The following is a 13,444-nucleotide window of genomic DNA, read 5'->3' as shown; positions in this document are numbered from 1 at the left end:
CAAAAAAAAAAAAAAAAAAGAAAGAAAGAAAGACACAGAAAGGGAAGGAAGGAGATTGAGAAGCAATTTAAATTCTCTACCATGTAGTAATTGAGAGATGTCATTGCTTTTATATTCAAATACAAGCTCTTCTCATCAGACAAATCTGGTTTTCAGCCTGGCTGTGCACTAAGAGAAAAGCAGCTAAGCGGAGGCATACAAAACTCAGGGAATAAAATGTTACACCTTTCAAAGCGACAGTGGAAGGCTGACTGCCATCTTGGCTCCCCTCCTCCCGAAGGGCCTGCTGCTGCTTGGGATACAAACTCCCAGCAGGATGGCTGGCCCTGGAATGGGAGCACCTGTTCCCCAAGAGGACAGTGAGGTAGGACAGGGAGGAGCTGGAGAAGGGGGTGAGGGTATTGACTAGGTCACTATCTTGCAACTATGTCCTTTGATCAAAACAGCAGCAGAGGCTAGGCACAGTGGCTCATGCCTGTAATCGCAGCACTTTGGGAGGCCGAGGCGGGTAGATCACCTGAGGTCAGGAGTTCAAGACCAGCCTGGCCAACATGATGAAACCCCGTCTCTACTAAAAATACAAAAAATTAGTGGGGCGTGACGGCTCACACCTGTAATCTCAGCTACTTGGGAGGCTGAGGCAGGAGAATCATTTGAAGCCGGGAGGTAGAGGTTGCAGTAAGCCAAGATTGTGCCATCGCACTCCAGCCTAGGCAACAAGAGCAAAACTCTGTCTCACAAACAAAACAAAACAAAAACGGCAGCAGAGTCAACGCTGGTCTTCCATTGGCTTCTTGGGGTGCTGAGGTGATTGATTCTCACGCTTTTTAGAGGCCTTCAGGAGTGTGTGTGAAAGACAGCCGCTGGCTCGATCTGCCAACTGCCAGAAACTAGCAAATGTACATGGAATCTGAAACAAACGAACAAAAAACTCTGCTCATGGGAGGGCCTGGGAACTCATACTTTGTCAATATATACCTCCCCCTCCTTCCAACCCTCCCCAAACTAGGCACCCTGTGGAGTGCGAGGTAGGAAGGTAGCAGGCTTTTTCAAACTTTCCAGCCAAAGCACCATCAGGGCAGAAGAGTATACTAAGAAAAGGAAATTTCTGAGTTCTTCCCTTTTGTTCTTAGAATACATGTTGAATTTGCATTTCACCAAACTCCATAATTTGGGCAGTGAGATCATCTACTGAGCTCCTGCTGTGTGCCAGGTGGTGTGCCACCTTCCCTCTCTTCCCCCTGGGGAGGGCCAGCCTTTTCCAGGAAGGCAAGGGTAGGCACTGATGAGGGAATTACCCTGGCTCAGGCAGAGCAAGTCCAAGGCTGGGCTCGCCAAGTCCTAACACACCTTCTAGCAGCAGAGTCTATTAAGCAAAATCTTCAGATGTCTGGGTCGCGGGGCAGCCGGGGATTTTCGAAAGCACTGAAGTGAATGGTCACGTCAAGAGGCTGCCAGCCTCTCACCTGCTGTCAGGAAGAAAGGCTTCTGGTGTCCAGGGAATCAAGAACGACTCACTTAATCAGGAGTGTGACTAAGATGAGAGCGGATTTAAGAGCGCTACTGACAGCCAGAGTACACTGTTAGATCTCTCCCAGAAAATGATGGACGAGAAACCCACAAGGCGTGGAGTGTGGCTCCCTGCCACGGTGCCGGGCCAGGCCATGCTGTTGGCATGCAGATGCTCCGGGAGCATTTTCCGGTCTGCGGTTAGGATGCCAGAACCTTCCCTCTTCTGCAGTTGGGATTGCATTTGACGGCTCTGAATGGTCCTATCTGTAACCACTAGGCACCTGAACATGAAATGAGCTGTCACTTTGCAAAGCTACAGTGGTTCCCAATGTGGTCCCTATGGTGGGAAATAGCAGGTTGCAGGACATCTGACTTAGTACCCAGGTGGAGCAGGGAACTGTCATTTTCTGGGCATCTACCAGAAGCCAGGACCTCATCAGCTCACTAAATCCTTACAACTGTCTTACGATTCTACAGATTAAAAAACGGAGGTTCAGAGAGGTTTAATGATGCGCTCAAGGTCACAGATGCAATTTGTACCTAGTATGTCTTACCTGCAAGTCCCTGGCTCTGTTCACTTAAGCTTTCACCCAAGCTATATAAGTTGGTGGAAGGTAGGTCAAATTTTTTTAAGTTTTTAAAACCCCATAGTAAAGAAAGTTAAATGGGTCTCTTTCCTGTAGCACTTCTGAGAGCTTTTGATATGCTAATGATCACTGTGGAACTTCAAGAAGGCGTCTATGTTAAACAGTCATTGCCAAACACATTTGGCCAAAGCTAGGCATCTGGCCTACTTGATGTTTCAAGGAACACACTTTGGGGCAAGCTGTGCATTCAGTCTCTTGAAAACTAAAAGCCAGGGCTCTACATTAGACAGCCTTGATTCAAACCTTGACTCCCCCACTTACTAGCTGGGTAACCTTCCTGTGCCCAAGCATCCTCATTTCTAAAGCAGGGAGTTAGCATTCCTGCAATCCACAACTATTTATTGAGTTTTTACTAAGTCTCCAGACATGGAGGGCTGTATCAGTGCTTACCTCATAGAACGTGACTAAGATGGGAGTATATTGCAGGGGTTAGCACACTTTTTCTAGAAAGGGCCAGAGTGTAAATATTTTAGGCTCTGGGCCGCACAGTCTCTGTTGCAATGACTCCATTCTGCTATCGTAGTGGGGAAAACAGCCAGCCATAGACAAGAGATAAATGAATAAGTGTGCTGTGTTCCAATAAAACTTTATTGACAGACACTAAAATTTGAATTTCATATAATTTTCACATCACAATTATTCTTCAAAAATCATTTAATAATCATTAAGATTATTTATTTATTTTATTTATTTATTTTTTTGAGATAGAATCTCGTTCTGTTGCCAGGCTGGAGTGCAATGGCATGATCTCGGCTCACTGCAACGTCCGCCTCCTAGGTTCAAGTGATTCGCCTGCCTCAGCCTCCTGAGTAGTTGGGATTACAGGTGCACGCCACCACGCCCAGCTAATTTTCTGTATTTTTAGTAGAGATGGGGTTTCACCACGTTGGCCAGGCTGGTCTTGAACTCTCGACCTCAAGAGATCCACCTGCCTTGGCCTCCCAAAGTGTTGAGATTACAGGTGTGAGCCACTGCACCTGGCCTAAATTATTATTCTTTAAATATTTTTTCAACCATTAAAAAAATGTAAAAGTAATTCTTAGCTAGAGGGCTGTGCAAAGACAGGCATTGGGATGGATTAGGCCCATGGGCTGTAGTTGCTGACCCCTGCTATATTCAATAGAGTCACTGTGAAGATGAAATGTGTTTACATAAGGCATTAAAACAGTACCCATAAAATGTGCCATTCTTTCTACTTCGATAAGTTTTGCTATGATGATACCAATCCATGTTGCATAGAACTAATGAATAACTGGCCAGGCATGGTGGCTCATGCCTGTAATCCCAGCACTTTGGGAGGCTGAGGCGGGAAGATCACTTGAGGTCAGGAGTTTGAGACCAGCCTGCCCAACATGGTGAAACCCTGTCTCTGCTAAATCCAAAAAATTAGCTGGGCGTGGTGGCACATACCTTTAATCCCATCTACTTGGAGGGCTGAGGCAGGAGAATCCCTTGCACCCAGGAGGTGGAGGTTGCCGTGAGCCAAGATTGCCCCATTGCATTCCAGCCTGGGCAACAAGAGCAAAACTCCGTCTCAGAAAACAAGAAAAACAAAAAGACAAAAAACAAACCACTAATGAATAACGGTCAGAGGGCTGGGAACATAAACAAAGGTTGCAGAGTGAACTGTTGGTCCCACCACTTCTATTCACACGTGTCTCCATTTCCAGTTCACTCAGTCTCATCTAGGCGTAAGCTCCTACTCGGGATTTATCAATCTCTGCAGAAGAGGGGCGAGCCCAGCCGGGGTGTTGGCATTCCTGCCTCTGCTCAGCAGCCCACCAAAGTGGTCCCCATCTTGCCGGCCAGCACAGGCCACACACCACACCACGACACGATTAATGGCATTAACAGCGCCGGAGGCCGCTGATTGTTCTAAGATGAATGGAAGCCACTTGCAATTCTCCCTCTTATTTCCCTATTTGTTTGCTGCCTTCGTGTGCATTGTCAGGATGATTTTTACAAGCAGGAGTTGCTTGGAACTTCACAGTATAATTTATTAGAGGTTTCTGCCTCTTGGGAATGCCTTGGATTCACACATTTTCTAGATTGCTATAATTCCAACCAATAAGATAACTCTATTGGAGACTTCTCCAAACGGGTACAAATTCCTTTTAATGTGAAGAGGCAATGAATACAATTTATAAATCTGCCTGGCTCCCAGACACTGAGCGCTCCTCATTCTGGGGCTGCTGTGATGGCTGAATTACTCAGGCTGAAAAAATGATTCTCATCTAGAATTCACACCATGAGTGTGTTTGTGGCAGATCTAGGGGTGTGTACCTCAAACTTCTCCGTGCAAGAAGCCTGTGGCATTTATGCACCAACGAAAAGAATCCCATTCTCAATTAAGAAGATATACATGTGTGTACGTATACGTGTATTTATGCACAACCCAGCAACTAATGCTTAGTAAGCTTCTGCAGTGTGATCACAGCAGGTGCCGTGCACATCTCTACTTCTCCCATCAACTTTCAACTTTTACCTTTTCAATAATAACAGGACAGTAAACATCATTTTGAAAAAATCGAATGTTTAATGATGAAAGGCCGTATTCATTACAACACTGTTTGTAGACATAGTAACATCAAGCAGGTGTCAAAAATCCCACGGGACTTTACTTACATGCAGGCTCTAACCAACTTTGCTCTTTGTTTTAGTACAGGAAAATTCATGAATTAAAACTTGAAAACACAATAAAACAATCACAAAACAAATTATCTTCATTTCCAGTGTCATCAGTGAAGCATCAGAATGAAAGTTCAAAAAAAAGTTTTTGCTCCCCCTTGTTAAAAACATGGTTAACACACAACCCACCTCTGGGAGCACTGCGCCATCATTCCTTGGAGCAGAGAACACAGCAGGAGCACATACACCTCTAATCCCTATTTGATAACTGAGGGAAATGGCCCGGTCGGCTGACTTGCCCAAGGACACCCAGGCAGTCAGAGGTAGGAGTCTCGCCTAGTTCTGTGGTTTCCAGGAATCATATCCGTGTGGTGTTCTATTCTGTTATTTGAGAGTCCCCAGTTGACAGAACCAGTGGGACAGCTTGGGCAAGTAGGTCCTGGTCTGGCCTGTAGGGTAAGACACTGGCAGGCCTTCAGGTCTGGGGTTCGGGGCTGCATTTAAAGTTACAGTGCTCAGCACTGGCCTCACTAAGAATCCCCTGGTCTGACCCTGTTTTGAACAGGAAGTTGAACTCTTTGAGAGTTGGGTGCTGGATATTCCTGACTCCTCCAAGCCTCTCAGCTGGCCTTCTTGGATTCATGCAGTTCCACAATTGAAGCGTTGATTAAAAACTGCCTTGAAGGGTTTCCCGGTTGTTTGGGGTGGGTTTCGTCCAGGGAAGGAATGGCAAATGGGTTGCACTTCAGGAAGACGTGCTAACAATGAGCTCTAATGAGGCTTCTGAGTCTGGATTCAGATGGAAAGAAGCGCTGTGACTGATTAGTGATGTCTGGCACAAGCTGGAGGTGGTTGGGGTCAGTGTCACTTACTCTAGGTCTAGGTCACGAGCACGTGTAGGAATGGGCCAGTTTCAGCCTGTGCCCTCCCCTTCACAAATTCTTCCGTTATAACCAGCACTGCACTGATGCACAATTGGGACTGTATAAACGCTTAGGGACTGGATGCCTTACAGTGACCCCCCCACCCAGCCTTGTAGTTAATGCCTGGAGAGAGGCACTATCAGGCAGAACATCACACCTGCATGTCTACCTTCACTCCCCGGGCTTCCAGACACATCCTATGATCCTGTCTCAGAACATCAGAGCCCTCCTGCAGTATCTAGTTGTCTATGTCCATTGTATTTTCCTGACAGAAGCCGTAAAGACAGGCCGTGGGCTTCCCTCAGTGGTTAGCAAACAGAACCTTCTCAAGAGTTTTGATCCTAACACAAAGATGGCTCTAACCTTCCTTGCTATGGTTTGAAGGGTTAGGAGTGGCCTTCCAGAACCGCTGGGAGGTCAGGGGTGTGCTAGACCCAGGGCCTCCTGGACGTCCCTTATGTTCTCTTCACTGCCCAAAGTGGAGTCTGGCTGGTTTCCATTTCCATGCCGCATGGCTATGAAATCAGAGAGCACAAGCCTGGGCCCTTGCTGGCTGAAGTTGTCATTCCACCCTTGATCAAGAATAATTGAGCAAGAGCTGCTTCCATGATCCTGTCACACTCTAGCCATGGGATTTCTCAATGGGGGTCTGGACACTTGGTGTTAACACTAGAGTTTGGCTGAGGACTAGAGAAAAGCTTTTTGCCTCCCTTTCCGTCCACACAACTGGAAAGAAACGACTCTTCCTTGTGCCTCGCCTATAAAGGCCAAGTGCTTGCTTTGGTCCACACCTGGTATGGGAGACAATTTCCATCCTCCTCCAAAGGATGGTACCAGTGCCAGCAGCAATGGGGGCCCTCACAGTGAACTCCTCAGGCACAAAAGCAAGCAGAGGGGCATGGGGTTAGCAGATTGCACGTCTGTATCCAAAATGGCCTGTGGGAAACATCAGAGACCCCATCCAATCCCTGTCCTTCAACCCTTCCAGATCCTTTCCAAGACTTCTGAGGGGCCAAACTTGGGTCACGTTCAGTACTAAAAAATGAGGACAAAGAATGGAACTTGCTGTTTTATCAGAACAGACCCATTTTCAACTCAACATCCTGCACTATTTACACTCTCTTCCTTCCAGTGCTAGTTCAGGTGCAGACCCAGGACAAAATAATTGGGGATGGATCTTGACGTGTTTTAAGTGGTTTCTTAATTCTTTGGAAGGTTATATAGACTGGTATGCCTCAGCACCTGCAGAAGCAGGCAGGAGTCTCCCTAGCATGGGGCAATAAGTGAGCTTCTGTGGCTTTTAGGTTAGTAACACACTTTATTCACATCTCTCAGACATAGTTCACCTAAATCCAGTTGGCCAGGAACAGGGGTTGTCTTTTGAGGATTTTCAATCCTCAATTAGCAAATCTTAGCATCATCTCCATTTTCTTTCCTTAAATCCCATTTCCTTCCTTTACATCATTGCAATCTATCTCAAAGGTTACCTTAGGAGACAGTTCATTTTCTTTCAAATTTTGGTGATTCTTTTGCTCAATTATGTCCTTTTGCATCTTTGAGGTATGTACTTAAGATACCCAGCTATTTCAGCTTCTGAATAACGAGTTCTAAAATACAAAGTGAGCTTCCTATTCACATTGGAAATATTCCACAGATTAAAAATTAACTATTATTCTAAAGGCTAAAATCTATACACACAAAAATAAAGATTTCCAATGTAAATTTTACTATTTTATTTGTGAAAAAACTACAAGCAGAATTCATAAATAGACATTTCTATTTAAAGCAGGAAAATGATAAAGTGGCTTCTAATAACATAGTCGTGCACATGCCAGTAACAGGAATATATTAACATCTTTTATTTGCTAGACAAAGAGCAGTGTCCAATATAAATTTCCCCCAAAACATTTAAGACCTGTGAATTTTTGACCAGTTCACAAAACCACCAACTGACACTTTAGCATGAAGAAAAAAACAAACCTAACAGACTGTCAGCTCTAAAGACATTACAGAGCAGAAACTTCCAAAAGCGTTATACAAGCTGTCTTTCTGGGCAAATGAAAAATATAGCTCGTATAATACATTAACAAAAATTCACAAGATTGTTTTGACATACTTAACAAGCATTCTCTATTTGTCTCCAACAAACAAAGCTAAGGAAATAATGTAACCATCTTTACACAGTAAATTAAGGTTACAAGTCATACACAAGAACAGAACTGCTTGCGCATTAAAAACTGTTCAGCTCCATTGTCATACTCTAAATGTTGGCTCTTAAACCATTTTCGGTTACATACAAGCAAAGGTTATTATATATTCAGCAATTAATAAATTTTCAATAATTTAAGATACGGTAGCTTAAAAAAGTAGACTGAGAATGGTCTTGATAAGGCAGGTGAAACATCTTAGTGGAACTAAACTCACAGAAGCTTCTGCCAATGTTTTTAAATATCCAGATTGAAACTGAAAGGTTTTGATTAGAATATTGTGTGGGTGTCAAGATGTCTTTTTTTTTTTTTAACTGCATGACTCAAGTAGAGCAAGTCAGGTAAGCTCTGTGTGCGCGCACACGCACGAGTGTGAAAGATTGCGTGGTATTAAAACAAATGGAAACTTGCAAGCAAAACACTGTGCTTTTTGTTTGTTTAACCTGCTTTCTGTGCCACTGAATACCAAGTATTTCTGGTCCTCTTTTAATAAGTATCTTTGTAATCTACACTAGTGTTTTTACGCGCTGCCTACTAATTGTAGGGCACACTGCAGACACAGGAAGTTACAGGAATTCCATTTCCAGAATACATGCCTGAGGGACGTCATCAATTTCCAAAATTAAAAGTCTATAAAGTACCTACTACCTCATTACCCAACAGAATACATCACAGCAGCTAAAGGGCTGGCCCTGTAACATCTGATTGCTTAGGTAACTCTCACTGTTAGCTGCGGTTTCTATGAAGATGGTAATTTCATGCCACTTGTTCTAAAGCAATCTTCTTCCCCTTCCTTCACCCCTCCCCATTCTTTAATTTATCACGGAGGCAAAACTGAAAAACCAAAACATTGGCATGAATGAATTAGCAGCCTATGAGTAGCTGGTTAATCAGCTTTTTCCACTAATCTATGGGGTCCAATCACTTTACATGAAACTAGTTTTTGAAAAAGTACACAGTGTGTCTGAACAAAGTGCATACCAACAGTTATTGGTTCAAAAAGCAGTGCAACCTATGTTGAGTTTGGTGGCATTTTTTTTAAAAAGTTAAAAACAGCAATTTCTTAAACCTCTGGAAAATAAATATGGCTGACTAATTTACCCTCCCTGAGACCCTTAATAAAAGGAATATTAAAACTTTAGAAGGAATGTCTTTGCAATATCCCACTAATATTAAAATGTGGATTTAAAATTCATAGTCAAATCACTATGTATTATATATTCTGATGCTCATAGAAAGCATCTGATTTCCTTTGGTTCATTAATAAATACTTTAAAAATGTATTTAAAAAGATAAGCATAGCTTGCATCCCAGACACAAGCATTATTTTAAAAAGGGGGGAACATTGTCCATGCATTTGAGAATAGGACCACAGCAACAAATGGCACTGCTTTATCATCTATACCTTTGAGAAAAGAATTTAAATTATGATACATTAGCAACTACAGAATAGTTTTAATGTAAATGTGAAAGGAACCTTTCCTGTTGGCTACTCAATTCAAGCTGTTAATTTTTTTATTTGTTGCCTCCACAGACAGAAATTACTTCTATTATTAAGCAAACCAGGTTTTTAACACCAAAATGTGGTGCTTCATTACAAATTGGGCTGCCCTCCCGTGAGTCCCTAAAGGTCAAATAAAGAGAGGTAACCTCAAATTCTCATGCTTGAAATGTCTCTGTAGTACTACAAACTCTGTATCTAAATGTAAAAGTCAAATAGAAGAGAGACCCCACATCCAAACAAAAGCAAAACAAAATTTTAAAAAATTATTTTAATAAGGAGAGGTGGAATCTTATTAGTGGTCTTTGATTATTATTATTTTTTTTTTGCAAGACAGTAAAAAGAGTGAAGAGAATGAAATAGAACAGTTTATTCAAGCTATCTTTATGTCCAGGAAGAAAAAAGATTACATGCTGCTCGCGGTAAGTACAAGCTTTCCCTGCAACTCTGGCTGCAGGCGCGCAAGCCGTTCACCACTGGAGTTCCTACCACAGCAGGGGACTGAGAAATGTCTCCAAACACTGAAAAGCTCCATGTCAGGACTGGATGTGTGGTTGATAACCTTTGTTCAGTAAAACAAATCATAGTAGGTTTTGAGAAGGAAAAAAATGCTCACAACTGAATCGGTAGAGTGAAGGTTTATGAGACAAAGGACATGAGGCAAACAAATTTTAATTACAGAAACCACCACTGCAATGTCATGTAGAAAGTAGAAACAAGGGACTAGCTTCCTGTATGGACTGAAAATACAGTTTATAGACTGTTTCAATCCTAAAACTAAGACAATTTCTAGATTTACCTCAGACATGAGTAGAGGTCTGGAAAATGGATGGAATTCGAGTTACAGAATACCATATTTTCATGAGTGCTTATGTAAGAACAGCAAATGATAACATGTAACCGTAATTTACATGAATACTTGGCATTCTGGAGCTACTTTAGTTACTTTTGAATGATCAAAGCCCTCCCCAACTAAACCACTTGTGATTTGTCAGTTATTCCATTGCAAATGCAGGCTATCTGGAGCAGTCTTTAAATTTGAGATCACATTGTTTAAAAAATATATATTTTTATATCGTCCAGTACTCTTTAGACAGATGAGAGAGTCAAGTTCCCACATGGATTGGAACATACTTCATGTAAGACTGATTTTAATTAAATTTCAGCACTTTCATAGAAGGGACTGTCCCAGATCTGTAACTGTTCAATGTTGTATTCACTTCACAGTGTATCAAGCACCAGCGTTGCCATGGATTGGTTTCAAATAACCCTTTATATATAATTTTATATTTATATATATATAGTTATATCAAAACTGATAGTACATAGTATAACTGGAAGAAAGAACTAAACTTAAAAGGATATACTGAAAGGATGGAGTTTGTGAACACAATAAATAAAAGTTCCCTCCCCCTCCCAACCCTCCCCCCCGGCAACAAAACGAAAACAAAAAACCAGTTGTAATGTACATGGAAAATTGTGCACAGCAGATTTTTTTTTTTTTTATAAAAAGTAGATTCAGGAGCACATCCAATTATAAATGATTGTTAGGAAAATCATATAAAACAATGGAATACATAAAAGTGTCAAGAGTAATCGTCAGGGTGCGAAATTCCTTGGTGGCCAGATGCCCATGGCAAGCAGAAATTATCCTGGCAGCATCACTAAGAGGTCGATGTCCACAGAAGATTCTCCAGGGATGCAAGCAGCATGGGCAGGTGGAGGATTTGAATTTCATACCCTGATTCATAGTTTTCACAATTCCATGTGCAATTTCAGAAAGATTCATCATTGACTGCTGACATGTCGCCCTTTGGCGTGGAGGAACGGGAGGAGCCCTTGTCTGTGCTCTCTGACCCCGAGCTGCTCTGGTTCTGCTGTTCTGACCCTGCACTGGAGGTCACTGTGGATGAGGATGTCGATGAGGAGCGAGTCTTTTCCTTAAAGTCTGTGATAATGACGGTGACGTTGCCCACAGTTACTGCCAACTGCTGTGCAGTGCTCCTGTCCACGTTTTTCAGCCGGGGCCTAGAAGCAACACCACAGGGGAAGAGCCAATTAATAAGTTATGGATCAAAAACAGCTTCTGGCAGAATATCATCAATACACACAAGACTTCATGACACTGTGGCAATGAATCTGAACTGCCTACCACACATACCAAAGCCAACTACAGAGCATGCTGCTCAGTTTTAGCAATAATCCAACAAGCACAGATAGCAAGGCTTGGGACCAATGTAAAATTACTATTATCTGTTTCCTGTTCTGGCCACAGTATTTAAAAAAGGGAAAAAGTCACCAGCCCCACCCACACTTAGCTCTTCACCTTCTTAGCCTACAAACCCAAGGCACAAAACCACCCTGGATTCATGATTACAATTAAATAAATCAGAGCAGTAATTTAGTATGTCATTCTAGTTTCCAAGTACCTTGAGGTGTGATTTGTTTCGCTGGTCTTTGTTGTGGCATTTGCAGACTGTATGCTGTTTGCTTCACTAGGAGGATCTTTCAGAATGTCAGACTTTGGTCTAAATGAGGGAGATACAAAACAAACGAACAAACAAAAAAAACCAGGCATTTAGAAGATATCTTGAATTCACTTGCAAAGTAATATCCTGTACTTAGTTAACCAGAAACTTACTTGGTTTTCTTGTTGGTATTTTTCTTGGTAACACTAGGACTAATTTCCTTGTCTTTCTCAGGTTTCTCTTTGTCCTGCTTTTCAACTTTCTCCTTCTTCTCCTTTTTAGGGGGTGGTGGGGTGGCATACTGTTGTGCCACTTGTTGTGCCACCAGCTGAGAATTGATCCGAGGTTTTCTGAAATGTTCAAAAAACATATATCACTATTTCCTTTATAAATTTTTAAAACATTTTTATCTGGTCTCACATTCCTTGGGTATTTTATTACTGATAACTGCCAACTCAAAACTAAATTATAAGGTACATGTTCTTTCTGCATTATTTTGTATGGATTATTTAGTATGGATACTAAACTTTTCCTTTTTCAAAGGAAACGATACATTCACATGTGATAACACTAACATACACATCCCTGTGCAGTAAAATAGTTTTTGAGCCAATAAAACATGACAGTGTTTCTAAGAGCGCTGAGAACACTACTTTCAAGCCGTCAAGATTATACTGACTGACAGCTTTCAAGTACTCCTGCTGCAGAGGGTTAATCTCATTTTATTAAATGGACACTGGTAATCCCTTGAAAAGAGAATGAAATTAGAAGTGTGACATTCACTCCTCAATCTAATTATTCCAACTTGTTCTGCTCCCCTGCAGCTCTGTGATTGGCACAGACAACACATATAGAGCAATAAAGGTAACTATGGTTCATACTAGCTCCCAAGGGAGTGAAGACTGAAAGTCACTGTAAAAAAATCTTACACAAGTGACACATTCATTGTGCCATAAACCATTATGTCTGTGCCAATCTCCAACTGACACTGGCTCTTAGCACTATTGTTCACAAATTCTAAGAGATGCCAAACACTTTCATAATGCATGACCATTCACAGCCCTAAACGAGAAAGGGAGAGAGGAATGCCTATGCTTTATTTCTACATAATATTAACTCTCCAAGACATTCCCATCTAGATAAGACATTTACAATATAATAAACTCTCCAAGTTTAAGATGGAAAACAAATATACAAATGGTTCATTAACAAAGTAAAACAACTGGCTGCCACAATGTTATAGTCCCCTTCAGAACCGACAGCTCCCTCTCCAATTCCCCAGGATGGAGAAATGGACTGGAGAAAAATAACTGGACAGACCAAGTCTGACTCATCAATGGGAGAGTCAGTGGTGGAGGATTAGAAAACAAAAATCTAAAAACAAAACCCAAAACAAAGCTGCTGCATTCTTACCTAATGCTGCTATTCTTTTTTGTTTTGAGACAGTCTCACTCTGTTGCCCAGGCTGGAATGCAGTGGCACGATCTTGGCTCACTACAACCTCCACCTTCCAGGTTTGAGCGATTCTCCTGACTCAGCCTCCTGAGTAGCTTGGTTG

The 13,444-nt window shown here is 42.1% G+C and overlaps 1 protein-coding gene across 1 annotated transcript in view; it reads right to left on the bottom strand.

Moving 5' to 3' along the window:
* Positions 1–7,428: 7,428 nt before the first annotated feature.
* Positions 7,429–13,444, bottom strand: part of RYBP (RING1 and YY1 binding protein) — a 73,865-nt gene continuing 67,849 nt past the window's right edge. Inside the window, exons 3-5 of the mRNA XM_054481104.2 lie at positions 12,060–12,236; positions 11,848–11,946; positions 7,429–11,446 (exon numbers count right to left, since the gene is read on the bottom strand). Of these exons, the coding sequence (XP_054337079.1) occupies positions 11,194–11,446; positions 11,848–11,946; positions 12,060–12,236 (529 nt within the window). The 3' untranslated portion in view covers positions 7,429–11,193. The remainder of the gene's footprint in view (positions 11,447–11,847; positions 11,947–12,059; positions 12,237–13,444) is intronic.

Source organism: Pongo pygmaeus, chromosome 2 (assembly GCF_028885625.2).
Source record: "Pongo pygmaeus isolate AG05252 chromosome 2, NHGRI_mPonPyg2-v2.0_pri, whole genome shotgun sequence".
Lineage (NCBI taxonomy): Eukaryota > Metazoa > Chordata > Mammalia > Primates > Hominidae > Pongo > Pongo pygmaeus.
The sequence above is the reverse complement of the archived record's forward strand: the minus strand, read 5'-3'. Positions and strand labels throughout refer to the sequence as shown.